We start from the raw sequence: 15,832 nt of genomic DNA, 5'->3' as shown, positions 1-15,832 counted from the left end.
ATTATTATTAATATTATTGTTATTTATTATTATTATTATTTTACTTATTTATTAGCATTATTATTTTTTTATTATGATTATTAGTAGTATTATTTTAATTCACAGCATAATTAATATTAATAGTATTGTTACATTTAATAATAATATGACTATTAACTTTGTTGATATTGTTATTAATGCTATTACTACTATTATTTTTATTATTATTATATTTATTAATAATACTATTAGTATTGATATTAATAGTATTACTATTGTTATTAGTTTTATTATTATTTTCAATTTTAATAATAATAATTATTATTATTATTGATGGTATTGTTATTATTAACATTTGTTGTTATTATTAGGATATTATTATTATTATTATTTGTAATATTGTAATTTTATTATTATTATTATTATTATTATTATTATTATTATTATTAGTTTCAACTTATCCCTGTATACTAATAATTGTCTAATTTAATTGCCAATTTTTTTGTATCAATACTTATTATACATTTTATTTGTTGTTTGCTTATACTACACACATTATATTCACAATTTTTATTTCAGGTACATCCTCAATACTGATATTGAAGGTTTTTTTTCCTCAAGTTCAAATTTTTGTAAGTTTAGTTAAAATTTTCACTTAAATACTTATCATTGTCATATCTAATTTTTAAAATCTTATTTTATTAATATTCATTAAACATTTTATTAATTTTATTGATTGTTTGCTTATATTTAATATATTTTTTAAATATATTTTAGATATTAAGACACCCTTTATACTAAAAAATATCCTATGTATTTATTATATGTATAATTTTTATTTTTAAGTATATATTTAAGATTGATATAAGAGATGAATTCTTTGTGAGAAGGTCCAAGTTTAAGCTTTTGTAAATTTATTTAAAATTTCTACTTATGTACTAATTATTGTAATATCTAATTGCTAAAATTTTTATTTTATTAATATTTAATTGTTTATACAATTTTTTCTTAAATAAAAATTTTAACATTTTAATTTTTTTTAAATATATAGTCAATTGTAACAATATTAATTATTCTTAGAAAAACTCGATCAATAATTTCCAAATTTATTAAGAACTCAAAATATAAATCAATATAAAATAATACCCTTCCTTGTTCAACATATTTTCATGAATTACATAATCTAAAAAGAAAACCAATAAAAACAAAAGTGACGGCAGAAGCTAACACACTTATAAGCCACTTCTTTTTGCACCTCCATATATTTGTTTTTGTACTCCCATAAATTTTCTATTTATACAGTTCAGAATATAATTTTTTTTATTTTAAAAAGTAAAATTTAAATACACTTTTTTTCTTTGTATTATGAAATATAAAATCTGAAACATATAAAAAATTTATTCTAAATTATACCATCTGAAATAAATTAAAAAAAAAAACTATAGAGATGCATTATTAAAAATATTAATGGATTTTCTACAAATTTGAATTAGAAGTTCCAAGTACATGTTTTAATAAGGCTTAAATATTTTTTTTCCTCATTTTCGTAGTGTTTGTTGTGAATGGTTCTCATTTTGATAGAATGTTTAAAATGGTCATCATTTTTACCGAATGTTTAAAATGGTCCTCATTTTCGCAATTCGTGTTTTATTTAATCCTTTTCTGTGATACCGTTTACATACGGCGGAACTTATAAAGGGCAGGGGGTGGCCATGACCCCCCTTTGTTTTAAATTTTTTTTATATTTTATGTAATTTAGAAATTTGCAATTTTTTTTCAAATTTTTTAAATTATATGAAATTTATATTTAAAATTAATAGTTATTAAATTATGTGTGTTTTTATTTTTCTATAAAGCATAACATTTATTAATAATGAATAATAAAACATAAAATCAAATATAATAAAGAATAAAAATATTCATTAAGATATATTTTAGTTTTTTATTGTCTTTTTGAGTTTTCCCTCACTCTCACATGTTTTCTTTTTAATTTTTGAAAGAAAAAATAGTTGGACACAAACTCATTATTTTTTCTTTCGTTTCATTTGTTCTCTTCTATCATTGAAGAAAAAAAAAAGTAATTCTCCTATCTCACTTGATGGGATATTTGTTTAATAATTAACATAATTTTTAATAATTAATGTACTATGTGTTGTTTTATAATTGACTTTTAATTGTGACTTGATTGTCATAGATTCTTTGTTAGGAACTCTCAATTTTTGATTAAATTGTGATAACTTATTTTTTTTTATTTTAAACTTTTTTAGGAACTTTTGATTAGATTGTGATAAATATTGATAAAAAATAAAATAATAGATTCATTTTTGAAAGTGATAAAAGGGAAACTATTTATGTAGACGAAAAGAAAACAAATTCAATTTCTTTACATATTCTAAAACATAATAATAATGATCATATGTTCAACTACATGAGTCTTTTCTTAATGTTCAACAAATTAAAGGTGAGAAATTTTGTATTAATTATTTGGAAAGATTTTCATATTTAAGTTGGAAAAAAAATAGCTGAAAATTTTAGTTCTAGTTTAATTATTGATGAGTTCAAAAATTTGAAATAACAATATTTTAGATATGTGTGATTTATTTTCTAGTTACAATTATATTAAATTATGTATTAACTTTTATTGTATTAGTGGAAATAATTAAAAATATAAATTTTGAGTATATTATTTTGGCTCCTCCAAATTTATTGGCCAAGATCCGCCACTGGTAAAGGATCACCTATACAGTACACCTAACACACTCCAATGCAACGTAACACAAACCGTGTCACCTGTACAATACTCCGTTACTTAATTAAACAGTGTCACATAAAAGGACAAAATAAAACGAATTGCGAGAATGAAGACTATTTTAAACATTCGGTAAAACTGAGGACCATTTCAAACATGCTGTGAAGATGACCATTCGCAACAAACACTACAAAAATGGGAAAAAAAGGTATTTAAGCCTTTTAATAACCATAATTAGAAATTTCCAAAGACAAAAACGTTTGCTGGTTTGATTCCTGGTCCGTGAGGGTTACTGATTTGATTCCTAGTTCCTTCAGTTTTCTTTCCCCATCGTTATTAATAATTAACAACAGATAAATATTCAATTAATAGTTATCCATTAAATGCAAATAAAAGAGGGAAGAATTTTTTTTCAAAACTTTTTTGGAGCACGGTGCACAAATTAAAATTGTTAATTTTCCAAAGGCCTCCGAAGAGAAATTTTAAAGTATCTCGTGAAAAAAAAAAGTTTTTCAATGGAAATTTTTCGAAACTGAAAGTGTAACTAAGAGCCATATGATAGAGTGTGATATAAATGGTAGTTCTAAATTCTTCATACCAGTGCAATGGTGGTAATTTCATTTCTCTCCAAAAGTTAAAAAAAAAAAGTGTAAATCCATATGAATTTACATTAATTAAAATTTATGTAGCGTAATCTTGTTTTGATTGCAATGATCATCATCTTGTCCTCGTTGATTTTACATATATGTTCCTGAGATGAAAATTCTTTTTTGTTTTACTTATGTGAAAACTAAACATTTGAAATTAATTTCACATCTTAATTATTTCAAACATAATGAAAACTAAGACGGGTTTGACAGCTGATATTTTAGTGTTAATCTTTGCATTTATAAAACTAAACCGTTATGAAACATAGATTAAATTAATTTACTTTTAAGTGATATCAACATCGGGCATTTGGTCTAGTGGTATGATTCTCGCTTAGGGTGCGAGAGGTCCCGAGTTCAATTCTCGGAATGCCCCCATCGAATTTTTTTATTTTGGTTCTTTCTCACTGTATAACCTCATAACTGAATCATTGTACTTTTCATTGATATACTTAGTGAAATATAGAAAGATCACAGTACTGAATAATGAACTTCCTATTCATAACAGCACCTACACTAATAAACTTCTGAAATCAAACATATCCTATAGAGTAAAAATATATATCTTCTTCAGGTTTATTCCCTCTAAGCATACTTGCAGTTATCGTAACCTGCAGATGAAGAAAACAAAATGAAGTAGCTCAGAATCCCAACACACACACACAAAACATGTTTTAACAAAAACCTCAAATAAAGAAGACATGTCACACTTGTTTCCATTTTGTTATAAAGGAAGATGTAATGTTAATAGCTTACTTGGGTCACTGACAACTATGAGACCAGATCCTGAGAAGTAACAATTCCAACCATTTCCACCGCTGAATGCATAGTACTGATTCATGACAACAGAAGCATGGTTGAAGAGATTGTTGGGGTCGAAGCAGGATCCACCTGGCTGGATCATCTTGCAATCACCCAAGATGCTGCAAGCATATTCAATGTTATTCTGCAGTGTAGAATCACTCGATGAAGCTTTTGCCACACACCAACTCTTCTGGGCTTCCTGTATTTAAAACAAACTATGAGCTTTTTCATCCATATTCATATCCACAACATATACTTACTCGATTAAGCTCATGAGTTTTCACCAATCCATAAGCAAACTTCACATGCCCTCCTGCACAGGTCAACCAATTAATCAAACATTTAAGATGGTCAAAATCAAGTAAAAATGGGGAAATTGTAAAAGGATAATTCAGATAGAAGGAAGGAAACTTTAGGGTTTAACCCATGAATTAATTACCCAAGTTGTTGCACAGCAGAGGAAATATAAAAAGAAAAACAAGTGAACCAGTTGATTTGGCCATGGTGTGTGCTTTGAATTCGTATAGAGAGACAAATGATGCTATTTTCCTTTGAGAGTTTCTGTAATGTGAACTGAAAGGGCATGGTATAAATAGAGGTATAGGTAGTAATAGGGCGAGATAAATTAGTGTTAATTAATTAATACCTATCAGTTTTAAACCAATTATTAACTCATTAATTAGATCACACAGCGTTAAAGCGGTTGGAATGTAATGATAATAACAGTCCGAGAATTATAGACTTTTGTTGGAAGATGAAAGGATAGGTAAGAGAATTTTAGTGACATCTTAGGAATGTGCAGGTACTAATTTAGAAGATAAATAGGAACAGAAGAATGCGTGTTTTTTCTGCATATATACTTTGAAGGGAAAAAGTTGCATCTGAAGAAAAATTCTATATAAGCATATGTATTTGATTATTGATAATGATTCCTATTATGAAATCGCTGTTCATAGTTGTAGCCTTAAAAAAAATAGAAGCATAGCATGTTGTAATATATAGTGATAAGAAAAGAAAAAATCATGGCTTGGAAGAATGAAATTTGGAAGATGGTTACATTTAGAGACACATGCATTTCTTTTTCTGCATGCATATACTTGGAAAGGAAAAGTTTGCAGCTCAAGGCAATTTCCATGAATATATAAATTCAATTATTCATGATTATAGTTATTATCAACCATCAATCATCAAATGCAAATATTTTGATTTTCAATATCTTCATATTCCTTTTTTTCTTATTGCACGACGTAAATAGAAATATTCCAATACACGTACTCCCAACGTATTGTAATATAATAATAAAAATAAAAATAATACTACTAATAATTATTGTTATTATTATTATTCTTGAATTTAAAATATTTATACTTGGATATATGTTCTTAGTAAAAATATGGTGCATTATTATGACACCTCAACTAAGCCATCCATAAACTTGTTTTAATGACTAAAAAAAAGTTAAACATTTCATATTTTTATACTTTTATACTTTTAATCCTTGTTTTAGTGATTAAAAAGTTAAACAATTCATATTTCTATATTTTAATTTTCACTTACTTTTATTCCAAATTAAAATATTGATTTTAGATATCTTATTTAAGTAACTAAAGCATAAACGTTTTTTCAGCGGTGATAAAATTAGCCAACTTTTGCTTTTACGATTATTTACACTGACTTTTGTTCCAAATTAAAATAATTCAATTTATAATTAAAAATAATATTATCTTTTTTTATTTATAAGCAATTACTTAACAATTTTCTATATTATGTAGACTTGTCTGCACTACAAGAAAATATTTCATTAACCACCAACATTACTAAAAAACCTTATATTTCTTGCCAATTATGTTTTAAAAAAAAAAATTTGTAGGAAATACTTACAAATTTTGTTGTGAAAAAAAATTTGCAAGAAATTGCTACCAATTTTCTTGCAAAATATTTTGTATAAAACATTTTTCGCAACAAATTTTGTAGGAAATACTTGCAAATTTTATAATTTTGTAGGAAATGATTACTTACAAAGGAATTACTTGTCAATTAAAATTTTTAGAAAAAATGACAGAAAAAAATATTTTCTTGCAAAGTTTTTTAACAAATTTGCAAGAAAAGTCCCATGTAATATGAGAATGTCTAGTAGTGCAATTTTAGTGATCAAAAGTTGTTAGTCATGATTAATTTAGATACCAATTTACAAAATAAAAAATTATTAGTTACTAAAACAGTCACTATTATGAATCAAAACCTCTATGCTCAAGACAAAAGAGCAACAAAATGTACTTTTAGATATGAGGATGGGATGGGGATGGAGATGTACATATCCACACCATCGTCGTTCTCATACCCTCCATAATACTCATCCCCACCGCCGCTTAAAATACCTCATAGTCTATTAAATAACCTTTAATATATATATATATATATATATATATATATATATATATATATATATATATATCATAAAATGTGTTTCAAATGTCAAATAAATTTAACAAAATTTGGTAAGAAAGACTAAATTCATGCATTTCTAAAGATGAATGACTAAATTGGTATAAAGTTTCGAAGAGAGACTAATTTCAAAATTTATTGAAACTTGAGGGACCAAAAACATATTTAATCCTTTTGTTTTCAATATGCAAACCTATATGCAAACTTTTGGATGGTATTCGATAATATCAACTTTTTGAATATGAATTATGAATGAAAATATTAATGATCAAAATGTTCTCTATGTAATTTCTTTTTTAATTTTTATTTTATTTTATGGAAAGTAGGTTAAATATTAATGGAAAGAAAATTAAATATTTATGAAAAATAGGTTAAATATTTATGAGAAGCAGGTTAAATAAATAATGATATAAAAAAATCACATTCAAATTATGACAATTGAAACGTCATATAACGCATCACTGTAATGAAAAATAATGGCATTTTTTGGTGTCGTATTTCGCATTAGAATTCTTTTAAAATAAACAAATTAGGACGGTTTTAACTACCATTATTTGTGCACAAGATACGGCGGTCAAAACTGTCATTAGTTGTGCAATGCATTAAATGGTAGGTGTTGCGGCGATCCACCCAAAATATGACAGTCGTAATCGCTCTTTTATACCCCAAATAACCACCATATTTAATAATTTTTTTTGTAGTGAATATAATAATTTAATGTAATTTTCATGGATCTTTTTTATGATCATCCAACATATATCGAAGTTCAAAAGATGAAAGATCTATGTTAAAATTCTATTATTATTATTATTATTATTATTAACTTCATCCTTTGTTCTTTGTGCGATTTTGATCAAATGTATTATAAATTTTATTAGTGTATAAAAAAAGAGATTTCATCAAAATTTAAAAAGTTAAAGTAAACAAACATTTAAAATATTTTTTAATTTGAATATTTTTTTTCCTTCTATATGTTTCTAAAAATATTTTTAAATTTTATCAACTAGATTTCATTAACATTTTCAAATTTAATAAATGTTTTGGTTCTCATAAAATTTTATCTGGTATTCTAATTTGAAATATATACAATTATAATTTCTTTCTAAATATTTGATATAAAAAAAACAACATTCTCTTTAATATTGAATATTTAATAATTTATGTTTCCTTCACTGTAATTCTTTATTATTTTATAAAAATTAATTAATTAATATTAAAATAGTAAGAAAGTGGGTATGTGTGTGAGTATATATTGTTACCTGGTGGAGATAGGGATTAAACAAAAATTTGATATCCGTTAGATTTTGGTATAGATATGGGGATGAATTTTTTCTCTAAGGTGGATATTAGATAACAAAACTCATCCCTGTCCCACCATGTTGTCATCCATACTTTTAGGAGCATTGGGAGGTGATGAATTTTTATGTGGGTGTAATGTGGTAATGTAAAAGAAAGAGAGAAGTGTAGCTATTTTTTCTCTGATCCCTTTCATATGACAGATTGTGTAATTATATACACACATTGTAATACCAATGTAATTCTAACCTTAATTACAATAAACAATATAAGAAAAAATTGGTCATCATAACGTCACATTACAGGATTCAAATCAAATATAATATCATAGATACTGATTCTAATTATTATAAGAGACATTACTTATAATTATTAGAATCCACATTTCTTTAATCGAAAAAATTGAGAGATGTGAAACAGAGGTGGTAGAAAAGTAAAGAGTGGGGTGGGGGGGGGGGGGGGGGAAGGTGAGAACATAAGAGCATTGGGTTGTTAGGCTCATGAAAAGAGGTGTGATAATTCAAAGAAATTGGGCTCTCCTTTCTATATTTCTTTTTTTTATGTTTTAATTACTTTTTAAACCTAAAATTAATGTTTTGAAAATCTGTAAAGAAATTCATTTCACCTTTTTTAATTACCATTAATTAAAAACATTTTTTTTGAAAACAAATTTATTCACTCAGACAAAATTGAGTGTTGATAATGGAGTTAGAGGTATTGTCTAATTATGTAGAACATAGTGTCCGCGTTATGTAGACTCGCTAGGCGAGCCCCTTCTCACTGAGCGAATGATGAAATTGAGTTTGGCCGATAGTTAGGAGAGGTTTGCTTGTTGGGCAATTAGACTCTCACTACGTGAAAGTCAAACTTGAGTTTGGTAGAGACTCAGGGGGATGTAGACTTGTTGGATGAATCAACCTGTATATTTTGTTATAGTGCTTGTCTTGTTCCGCGGGTTGTTTATCCGTTGAGCGAGTACTTTCTATAAGTAACTCGTTGAGCGAGCAAATAAACTCATTGAGCGATATATGAGGAAGTATGAAATATATTTTGACCCTTGATATGTTAATATGCTTTTGAAGATAGTATAGTTATAAAGGGATGAAATAAGGTCATCTGTTACGAAATAAATATTGTGATATTACATATGTGTGGGTGGTAGAATGAGAAGGTAGCCATTTTTAAGGAGAAATGTTCTTATGTTTTGGTTAGTGTGTGGAGTGTATTGATGTTATAATTAGTAAGTAGACTATCCTAACTCTACTATGTACTGGACTCATATAGAGAAAAATATTTAAAGTGAGATAAAGGAGGTCATCATTTGTAGATTTGGTGAAGAGAGTCAAATCTATGGATGAATGATTTATCCTGTTATATCTCTTGGTATATGATGTGGTCATGAGATGGCAAAAGCCTTTGACGAGGGAGCGTGAGTATAATATAGGTACAAAATCTCAAGTTCTAATTAATACACGAAGTCCTTCAGAAGTTACAAAAGTTATGTTTATTGTATGATTTTTTTTTATAGAAAATCCTTCGGAAGTCATATGTACTATTTTTGTCTTTATGATTGTAATGTGAATTGGAACATAATGATCTATGTTTGATGGGTGATTGAAATTTTATGAATGAACTCTTATTATGATCATAACGTTATATATATATATATATATATATATATATATATATATATATATATATATATATATATATATTTTTTTTTTTTTCTTTTTTTTTTTTTCTTACTAGGTGGGAAATGGGAGAAGAAGAAGGATGATGGTGACATTTTTCTGTTTCTCGTCGTATGAAGCGAAACCCGCTTATTTTCTTTGGTTGTCACTTCTTTAAGGACCGTGAATTTTTGTGACACTTCTTAAATGTTTTCACGAATACTATTCTACTTGTTTTCATGAATAAATTTCTACTATTAGTCAACAAATTTATGAATAACCTCAATAATTTAGTATTTATATATATATATATATATATATATATATCACATCATTCAATTTATTAAGAAAATTCTAATATTTGTAAAATGTCAATAAAGGGCAATATTTTGTGGACAGATAAAGTTGATATTATTAATGTCGGCATAAGTGAGTGTAATTTCTGGCCAGAAAACCTATTATACATGTGTATATTTTCTTTTTCACTTAAGTCCAAAATTCTTTATTTCAATTAATAATAGTTCAAATCATAGACCACCATCCTCCAGAGTTATTTTTCAGCACACTAGCAACTCTAGAATCTACAGATCCTCACCAACCCTAAGCACTATCTCAAAAGTATGACGGTTGTTCTTATCAGATATGATCATGGTTCTTTTGAGGCAAATGAGGTTCTCAATGGTCGAGTTGATACTGTCAGTCGTTGCAATAACCTAAAAAGATTCACATATAAAACACTTCATTTATGTTTGAATCGTAATTAGAAAAATCAAGTTTAGTGGAATAAAATAAAAGAAATTATTCAACGAAAGAATACCGAAATATAATGATATAGAAGTAAGTAAAGAGAATTAACTCCATTAAGTAGTATCCAGTGTATTTATAAGTTTTTTTTAGCCAGATAAAGATTAGAAATCCAATTTAAGTATCGGAGATTTCTTAGAAAATAATAAGATAGAATATCAATATATCCGAATTGTTTAATATCGGAAAAATAAATGATCTATTCAACTCCGTATAATTAACTTTGAGTATCTCAGACTAGGTTCAATTCTAATATATTAACAGCTTCGAATGTAATTGTAGTGCTTGAAAAGGTTTCTCAGTAGTCTTGTCACCCCTTGAACTTGAACCATAGTAATATCCCAAATCCACACGTCAGAACCAATGTGCCAGCTTGACATTGTTTCAATCATTTTTTGCTTTTATCGTGTGCAACTTGCATGGAGTTCACACATTATTTATAACCAAGTTGTTTGGTGTCTTCATCGCACAAGTTGCTGCAAACCGCGTTTGGTGATATCCATGCATCTTCACTTTTGCTTCTTATGGTTAATGTCGACTCCTTTTATCTTAAATACTAATACACCATATTTGCTCCACTAGTCACGCTCAACTTCTTAATTAATACGTTTTCATATTCTTAATTCCCCATTCCAAACTGCTTTCCGTTAATTAAAGGCTATAAAAAGACAAAATCAGACGACTCAACAACACTAGCTATGCCAATATTCAACCCAAGTCTAGGAAAATCAACGTTCAACGCGTTCATCCAAATGCAATTTGCAATTAATCAAAGCTTCAAATTTTAATTATATTCTTTTACTTAGTATTAAACTGGTTTCTGCTAATGCTAGGTGTTAAAAAATAACTTATTTATTTATTGTTTGAAGCTCTATGGATAGCCATGTTAAAATAGTATCTACCATGTGTACTCTCTCTCAAAACCTTTGACTCTACATATCCATATTTTTGCGTATTCTATGGGTTGTCTCACTCAGTAGAAGATGCGACCTGATTCATTACACTGGTATGACATTGTAAGTCAAAGTTAAGATGCTCAATCCTCATCCAAACAATGAGGGTTTTTGTTCTAAGTAACATTAATCCCTGCTAAAGATTTGACTAGCCTAGATGTCATTGAACACACTCTGTCACATATGGGGGCCATGTCTTTTGAAATTATTGGTGGATCAATGAACATTATCAGTTGTATATAAAGGCTTCATTCACTTCCATTTTAGTATATCAGTAAACTGCAGTTGAACTTTCTACAATAATATTCCACAATGATGCTCTCCCTCAAGATTAGTTTGACTACAGTCATTGTTCTTTCCATTGTATCCATTGTTTCCCATGCTGAAACAAGCTTGGAGGTTGAAATTGAAGCCATGAAAGCTTTCAAGAACTCCATCACTGGTGACCCAAGTGGGGCTCTAGCAGACTGGGTAGACAGTCGCAACCACTGCAACTGGACTGGCATTACATGTGACCCATCTTCAAATCATGTCATTGCTATTTCTCTGGTTAGTCTTCAACTACAAGGGAAGATTTCACCTTTCCTTGGGAACATTTCAGGCCTTCAGGTTTTTGATATAACTTCAAACTCATTCACTGGCTACATTCCTGCTGAGCTTGGTCTTAATACTCAACTTACACAACTGTTTCTTGTTGACAATGCTCTCTCAGGTCCAATCCCTCCACAATTAGGTAGCCTTAAAAGCCTGCAGTATTTGGATTTAGGTAACAACTTCTTGAATGGAAGCCTCCCTGAGAGCATATTCAACTGCACTTCTTTGTTGGGTATTGCTTTTAATTTCAACAATCTTACTGGCAGAATCCCATCCAACATTGGGAATCTAGTTAACCTTGTACAGATAGCAGGTTTTGGAAATAATTTGGTAGGATCTATACCTCTTTCAGTAGGTCAGTTAGGAGCTTTGCTAGCTCTTGATTTTAGCCAAAACAAGTTATCAGGTGTAATACCTCGAGAGATTGGAAACCTGAAACACTTAGAATACCTTGAATTGTTCCAGAATTCCTTGACTGGGAAAATTCCTTTTGAGCTTGGTAAGTGTAGCAATCTTTCAAGCCTTGAGTTATCCGATAATCAGCTTATTGGAAGTATTCCTCCTGAGCTAGGAAATTTAGTTAAGTTGGAGAAATTGAAGTTACACAAGAATAACTTGAATTCCACCATCCCTTCAGCCATATTCCAGTTGAAATCATTAAAAAATCTAGGCCTCTCACAGAATAACTTAGAGGGAACAATATCTTCGGAGATTGGATATATGAACTCCTTGCAGGTACTAACCCTGCATTTAAATAAGTTAACTGGGGAGATCCCTTCATCAATAACAAACTTGACAAACTTGACATATCTGTCAATGAGCCAGAATCTCCTCTCAGGTGAACTTCCTTCAAACTTGGGTGTGCTTCGTAATTTGCAGTTTCTTGTTTTGAACACAAACCACTTTACTGGATCCATCCCCCCTAGCCTTACCAATTGTACTGGACTGGTAAATGTAAGTTTGTCTTTTAATGCTTTAAGTGGTAAAATTCCTGAGGGTTTTTCCAGGTCACCAAATCTTACTTTCCTGTCTCTTGCGTCAAACAAAATGACTGGGGAAATCCCAGATGACCTCTATAACTGCTCAAATCTTAGCACTCTAAGTTTGGCAATGAATAACTTCAGTGGATTGATAAAATCAGGTATCCAAAACCTGTCTAACCTTCAACGCCTACAGTTGAATGTAAATTCTTTCACAGGACCAATTCCACCAGAGATTGGAAACTTGAATCAACTCATTACTCTATCCCTCTCTGAAAATAAGTTTTCCGGTCAAATTCCTCCAGAACTGTCCAAACTTTCTCGCCTACAGGGGCTCACTCTTCATGCCAATTTATTAGAAGGTACAATACCTGATAAGCTCTCCGATTTGAAAGGACTAACCGAACTTTTCCTGCATCAAAACAAGTTGGTTGGGCAAATACCTGATACTCTCTCAAAGCTTGAGATGCTTTCCTACTTAGACCTTCATGGCAACAAACTTAATGGGTCCATTCCAAGAAGCATGGGGAAGCTAAATCAACTTCTAGTTCTGGATCTCTCTCACAACCAGCTTACAGGATCAATTCCGGGAGATGTCATTGCAAAATTAAAAGGCTTGCAGATGTATCTCAACCTTTCTTACAACCACTTGGTCGGAAATGTTTCAACTGAGTTGGGCATGTTGGAAATGATACAGGCTATTGACATTTCAAACAATAATCTTTCGGGCTTCATTCCCAAAACACTTGCTGGGTGCAGAAATCTGTTTAATCTTGATTTTTCAGGAAACAGTATTTCAGGTCCTATTCCCGCAGAAGCGTTTAGTCACATGGACTTGCTTGAAAGCTTAAACCTCTCAAGGAACCACTTAGATGGTGAAATCCCTGATATACTGGCAGAACTTGATCATCTTAGTTCCCTAGATCTTTCTCAGAATGACTTGAAGGGAATTATTCCTGAGGGCTTTGCCAACCTTTCCAACTTGGTGCATCTCAACCTTTCCTTCAATCAACTTGAAGGTCATGTTCCTAAGACCGGAGTATTTGCACAAATCAATGCATCTAGTGTGATGGGAAACCAGGATCTTTGTGGAGCTCAGTTCCTACCGCCATGCAGGAAGTCAAAACACTCACTTTCCATGAAGGGCATAATTATTATTGCTTCACTTGGATCTCTAGCTATACTTCTAGTTTTAGTGATTCTAATCCTCACTCGTGGCACCAAACTCCGCAATTCTAAAGAAAGAGACAGCAGTGTAAATCATGAACCAGACTACAGTTCAACATTGGCACTTAAAAGGTTCAGTACAAAGGAATTGGAGAATGCCACTAGTTTTTTCAGTGCTGACAGCATCATTGGTGCTAGCAGTTTGAGCACGGTTTACAAGGGTCAAATGGAAGATGGCCAGGTTGTTGCCATAAAAAGGTTGAATTTGCAACAATTCTCTTCCAATACTGACAAGATCTTCAAGAGAGAAGCCAACACCTTGAGCCAGTTGAGACATAGGAATTTGATCAAAGTACTTGGATATGCCTGGCAGAGCGGGAAAATGAAGGCTTTGGTTCTGGAGTACATGGAAAATGGAAATTTGGATAGCATCATACATGACAACGGGGTAGATCAGTCTGTGATCCCTAGGTGGACATTAGATGAAAGAGTCCGAGTCTTCATATCTATTGCTGAAGCATTGGATTATTTGCACTCGGGTTATCATACTCCCATTGTGCACTGTGATTTAAAGCCTTCCAACATTCTTTTAGATAGAGACTGGGAAGCTCATGTCAGTGACTTTGGGACAGCTCGCATACTTGGTCTTCATCTACAAGAGGGTAGTACCCTTTCGTCGTCAGCAGCTGTGCAAGGCACAGTTGGTTACATGGCACCAGGTAAAAGCCTTTCCTACTTTGCTAATTTCTTATCTTCAACGTACAATATGTTTTTATCACAGTTATTTTCATGGCAGACTTGCAATTCAAATGAATATTTAGTTCTTGTTGGATCTGTAGTAAATCCTGCACCTTAGATTGTCATAATCAGCGGAAGTAACATAAAAAAAAACGCTCTAGGCTTGAACAAGTGTTAGTGTCTATTTGCTGTTTTTACTATGCATATGAGGCCAAATTTGATTGTTCTGTTAAGAAAAGGTAGCATCACTACAGGATGTTATCATAACTTTTATTTGTTTTCAATCCTTAGTTTATTAACTTCTTACTCAAAAAGCTTTTTATAAGTTTCATACTCTAATCAAGATATTTCTGTCGTGTGATTCTCAGAATTTGCCTACACGAGGAAAGTGACAACTAAAGCAGATGTGTTCAGCTTTGGTATCATAGTAATGGAGTTCCTAACAAAAAGAAGGCCGACAGGACTCTCGGAAGAGAATGGTTTGCCAATCACTTTGCGTGAGTTAGTGGCAAAAGCCCTTGCAGATGGAACAGAACAACTTATGAATATTGTGGATCCTATGTTGACCTGGAATGTAACAAAAGACTATGATGAAGTGTTGGCAGAGCTCTTTAAGCTATCTCTGTGCTGCACCATACCTGATCCTGAACAGAGACCCAATATGAATGAGGTGTTATCTGCCCTTGTGAAGCTTCAAACAACACTGTCTTGTTAAATGATAAACACCACCAACCAACCAATTCTTGGAGCTGCTAGGAAGAAAAATTAAATGATTCCAAATTACCACATTAGTGCAGCCTTCAAAAACAGCACAGCCTTATTGTACCCATGTTAGTTTTCCAGTTATGATGAAATTCATGCAATATTTTTTAATGGATAACAAATAGGCAGGGAAACTTGAGTTTTTAATAAATGCATGGAAATTACCAGCCATCCTTCACATGTGTAATATAACATCTATTGTCCATTGCTACATGTTTTTTTCTTTTTCACTCCCCTTCCCCAT

At 30.3% G+C, this 15,832-nt stretch overlaps 2 protein-coding genes and 1 non-coding gene across 4 annotated transcripts; 2 read left to right on the top strand and 1 right to left on the bottom strand.

Moving 5' to 3' along the window:
* Positions 1-3,679: 3,679 nt before the first annotated feature.
* On the top strand, positions 3,680-3,751 carry TRNAP-AGG (transfer RNA proline (anticodon AGG)). Its single transcript has one exon. It is a non-coding gene; the product is annotated as a tRNA-Pro (tRNA).
* Positions 3,752-3,787: 36 nt separating this feature from the next.
* LOC114179533 (major pollen allergen Ole e 10-like) lies at positions 3,788-4,775 on the bottom strand. 2 transcript variants are annotated; one of them, XM_028065902.2, is made up of 4 exons: positions 4,619-4,775; positions 4,440-4,492; positions 4,132-4,378; positions 3,788-3,986 (listed from the first exon to the last, which is right to left on the bottom strand). In XM_028065902.2, exons 1-4 carry the CDS (start codon positions 4,680-4,682, stop codon positions 3,961-3,963), a joined length of 390 nt encoding a protein of 129 aa, XP_027921703.1. In that variant the 5' UTR covers positions 4,683-4,775; the 3' UTR covers positions 3,788-3,960. The 2 variants fall into 2 exon arrangements, with proteins under 2 accessions (XP_027921703.1, XP_027921705.1); XM_028065904.2 differs by having other exon boundaries at positions 4,464-4,492; positions 4,619-4,772.
* Positions 4,776-11,443: 6,668 nt separating this feature from the next.
* Positions 11,444-15,799, top strand: FLS2 (Leucine-rich receptor-like protein kinase family protein). Its single transcript, XM_028063879.2, has 2 exons — positions 11,444-14,807; positions 15,195-15,799. The coding sequence occupies exons 1-2, from the start codon at positions 11,660-11,662 to the stop codon at positions 15,539-15,541; spliced, it is 3,495 nt and encodes a 1,164-aa protein (XP_027919680.1). The 5' UTR covers positions 11,444-11,659; the 3' UTR covers positions 15,542-15,799.
* Positions 15,800-15,832: the final 33 nt, after the last annotated feature.

This window comes from Vigna unguiculata, chromosome 3 (genome assembly GCF_037176805.1).
Source record: "Vigna unguiculata cultivar grain cowpea cultivar isolate G323 ecotype 2 chromosome 3, ASM3717680v1, whole genome shotgun sequence".
In the NCBI taxonomy this organism is placed as follows: Eukaryota; Viridiplantae; Streptophyta; class Magnoliopsida; order Fabales; family Fabaceae; genus Vigna; species Vigna unguiculata.
Note: the sequence above shows the minus strand (reverse complement) of the source record. Positions and strands in the feature narration are given on the sequence as shown.

What these genes read in the sequence shown, in the direction of transcription:
- LOC114179533 (XM_028065902.2), bottom strand. Translation starts at nt 4,682, where the DNA reads ATGGCCAAATCAACTGGTTCACTTGTTTTTCTTTTTATATTTCCTCTG. An exon ending in AAACTCATGAGCTTAATCGA is followed by an intron (nt 4,379 to 4,439) that starts GTAAGTATATGT and finishes TTTTAAATACAG; the next exon opens with GAAGCCCAGAAGAGTTGGTG. An exon ending in CATAGTTGTCAGTGACCCAA is followed by an intron (nt 3,987 to 4,131) that starts GTAAGCTATTAA and finishes CTTCATCTGCAG; the next exon opens with GTTACGATAACTGCAAGTAT.
- FLS2 (XM_028063879.2), top strand. Translation starts at nt 11,660, where the DNA reads ATGATGCTCTCCCTCAAGATTAGTTTGACTACAGTCATTGTTCTTTCC. An exon ending in AGTTGGTTACATGGCACCAG is followed by an intron (nt 14,808 to 15,194) that starts GTAAAAGCCTTT and finishes TGTGATTCTCAG; the next exon opens with AATTTGCCTACACGAGGAAA.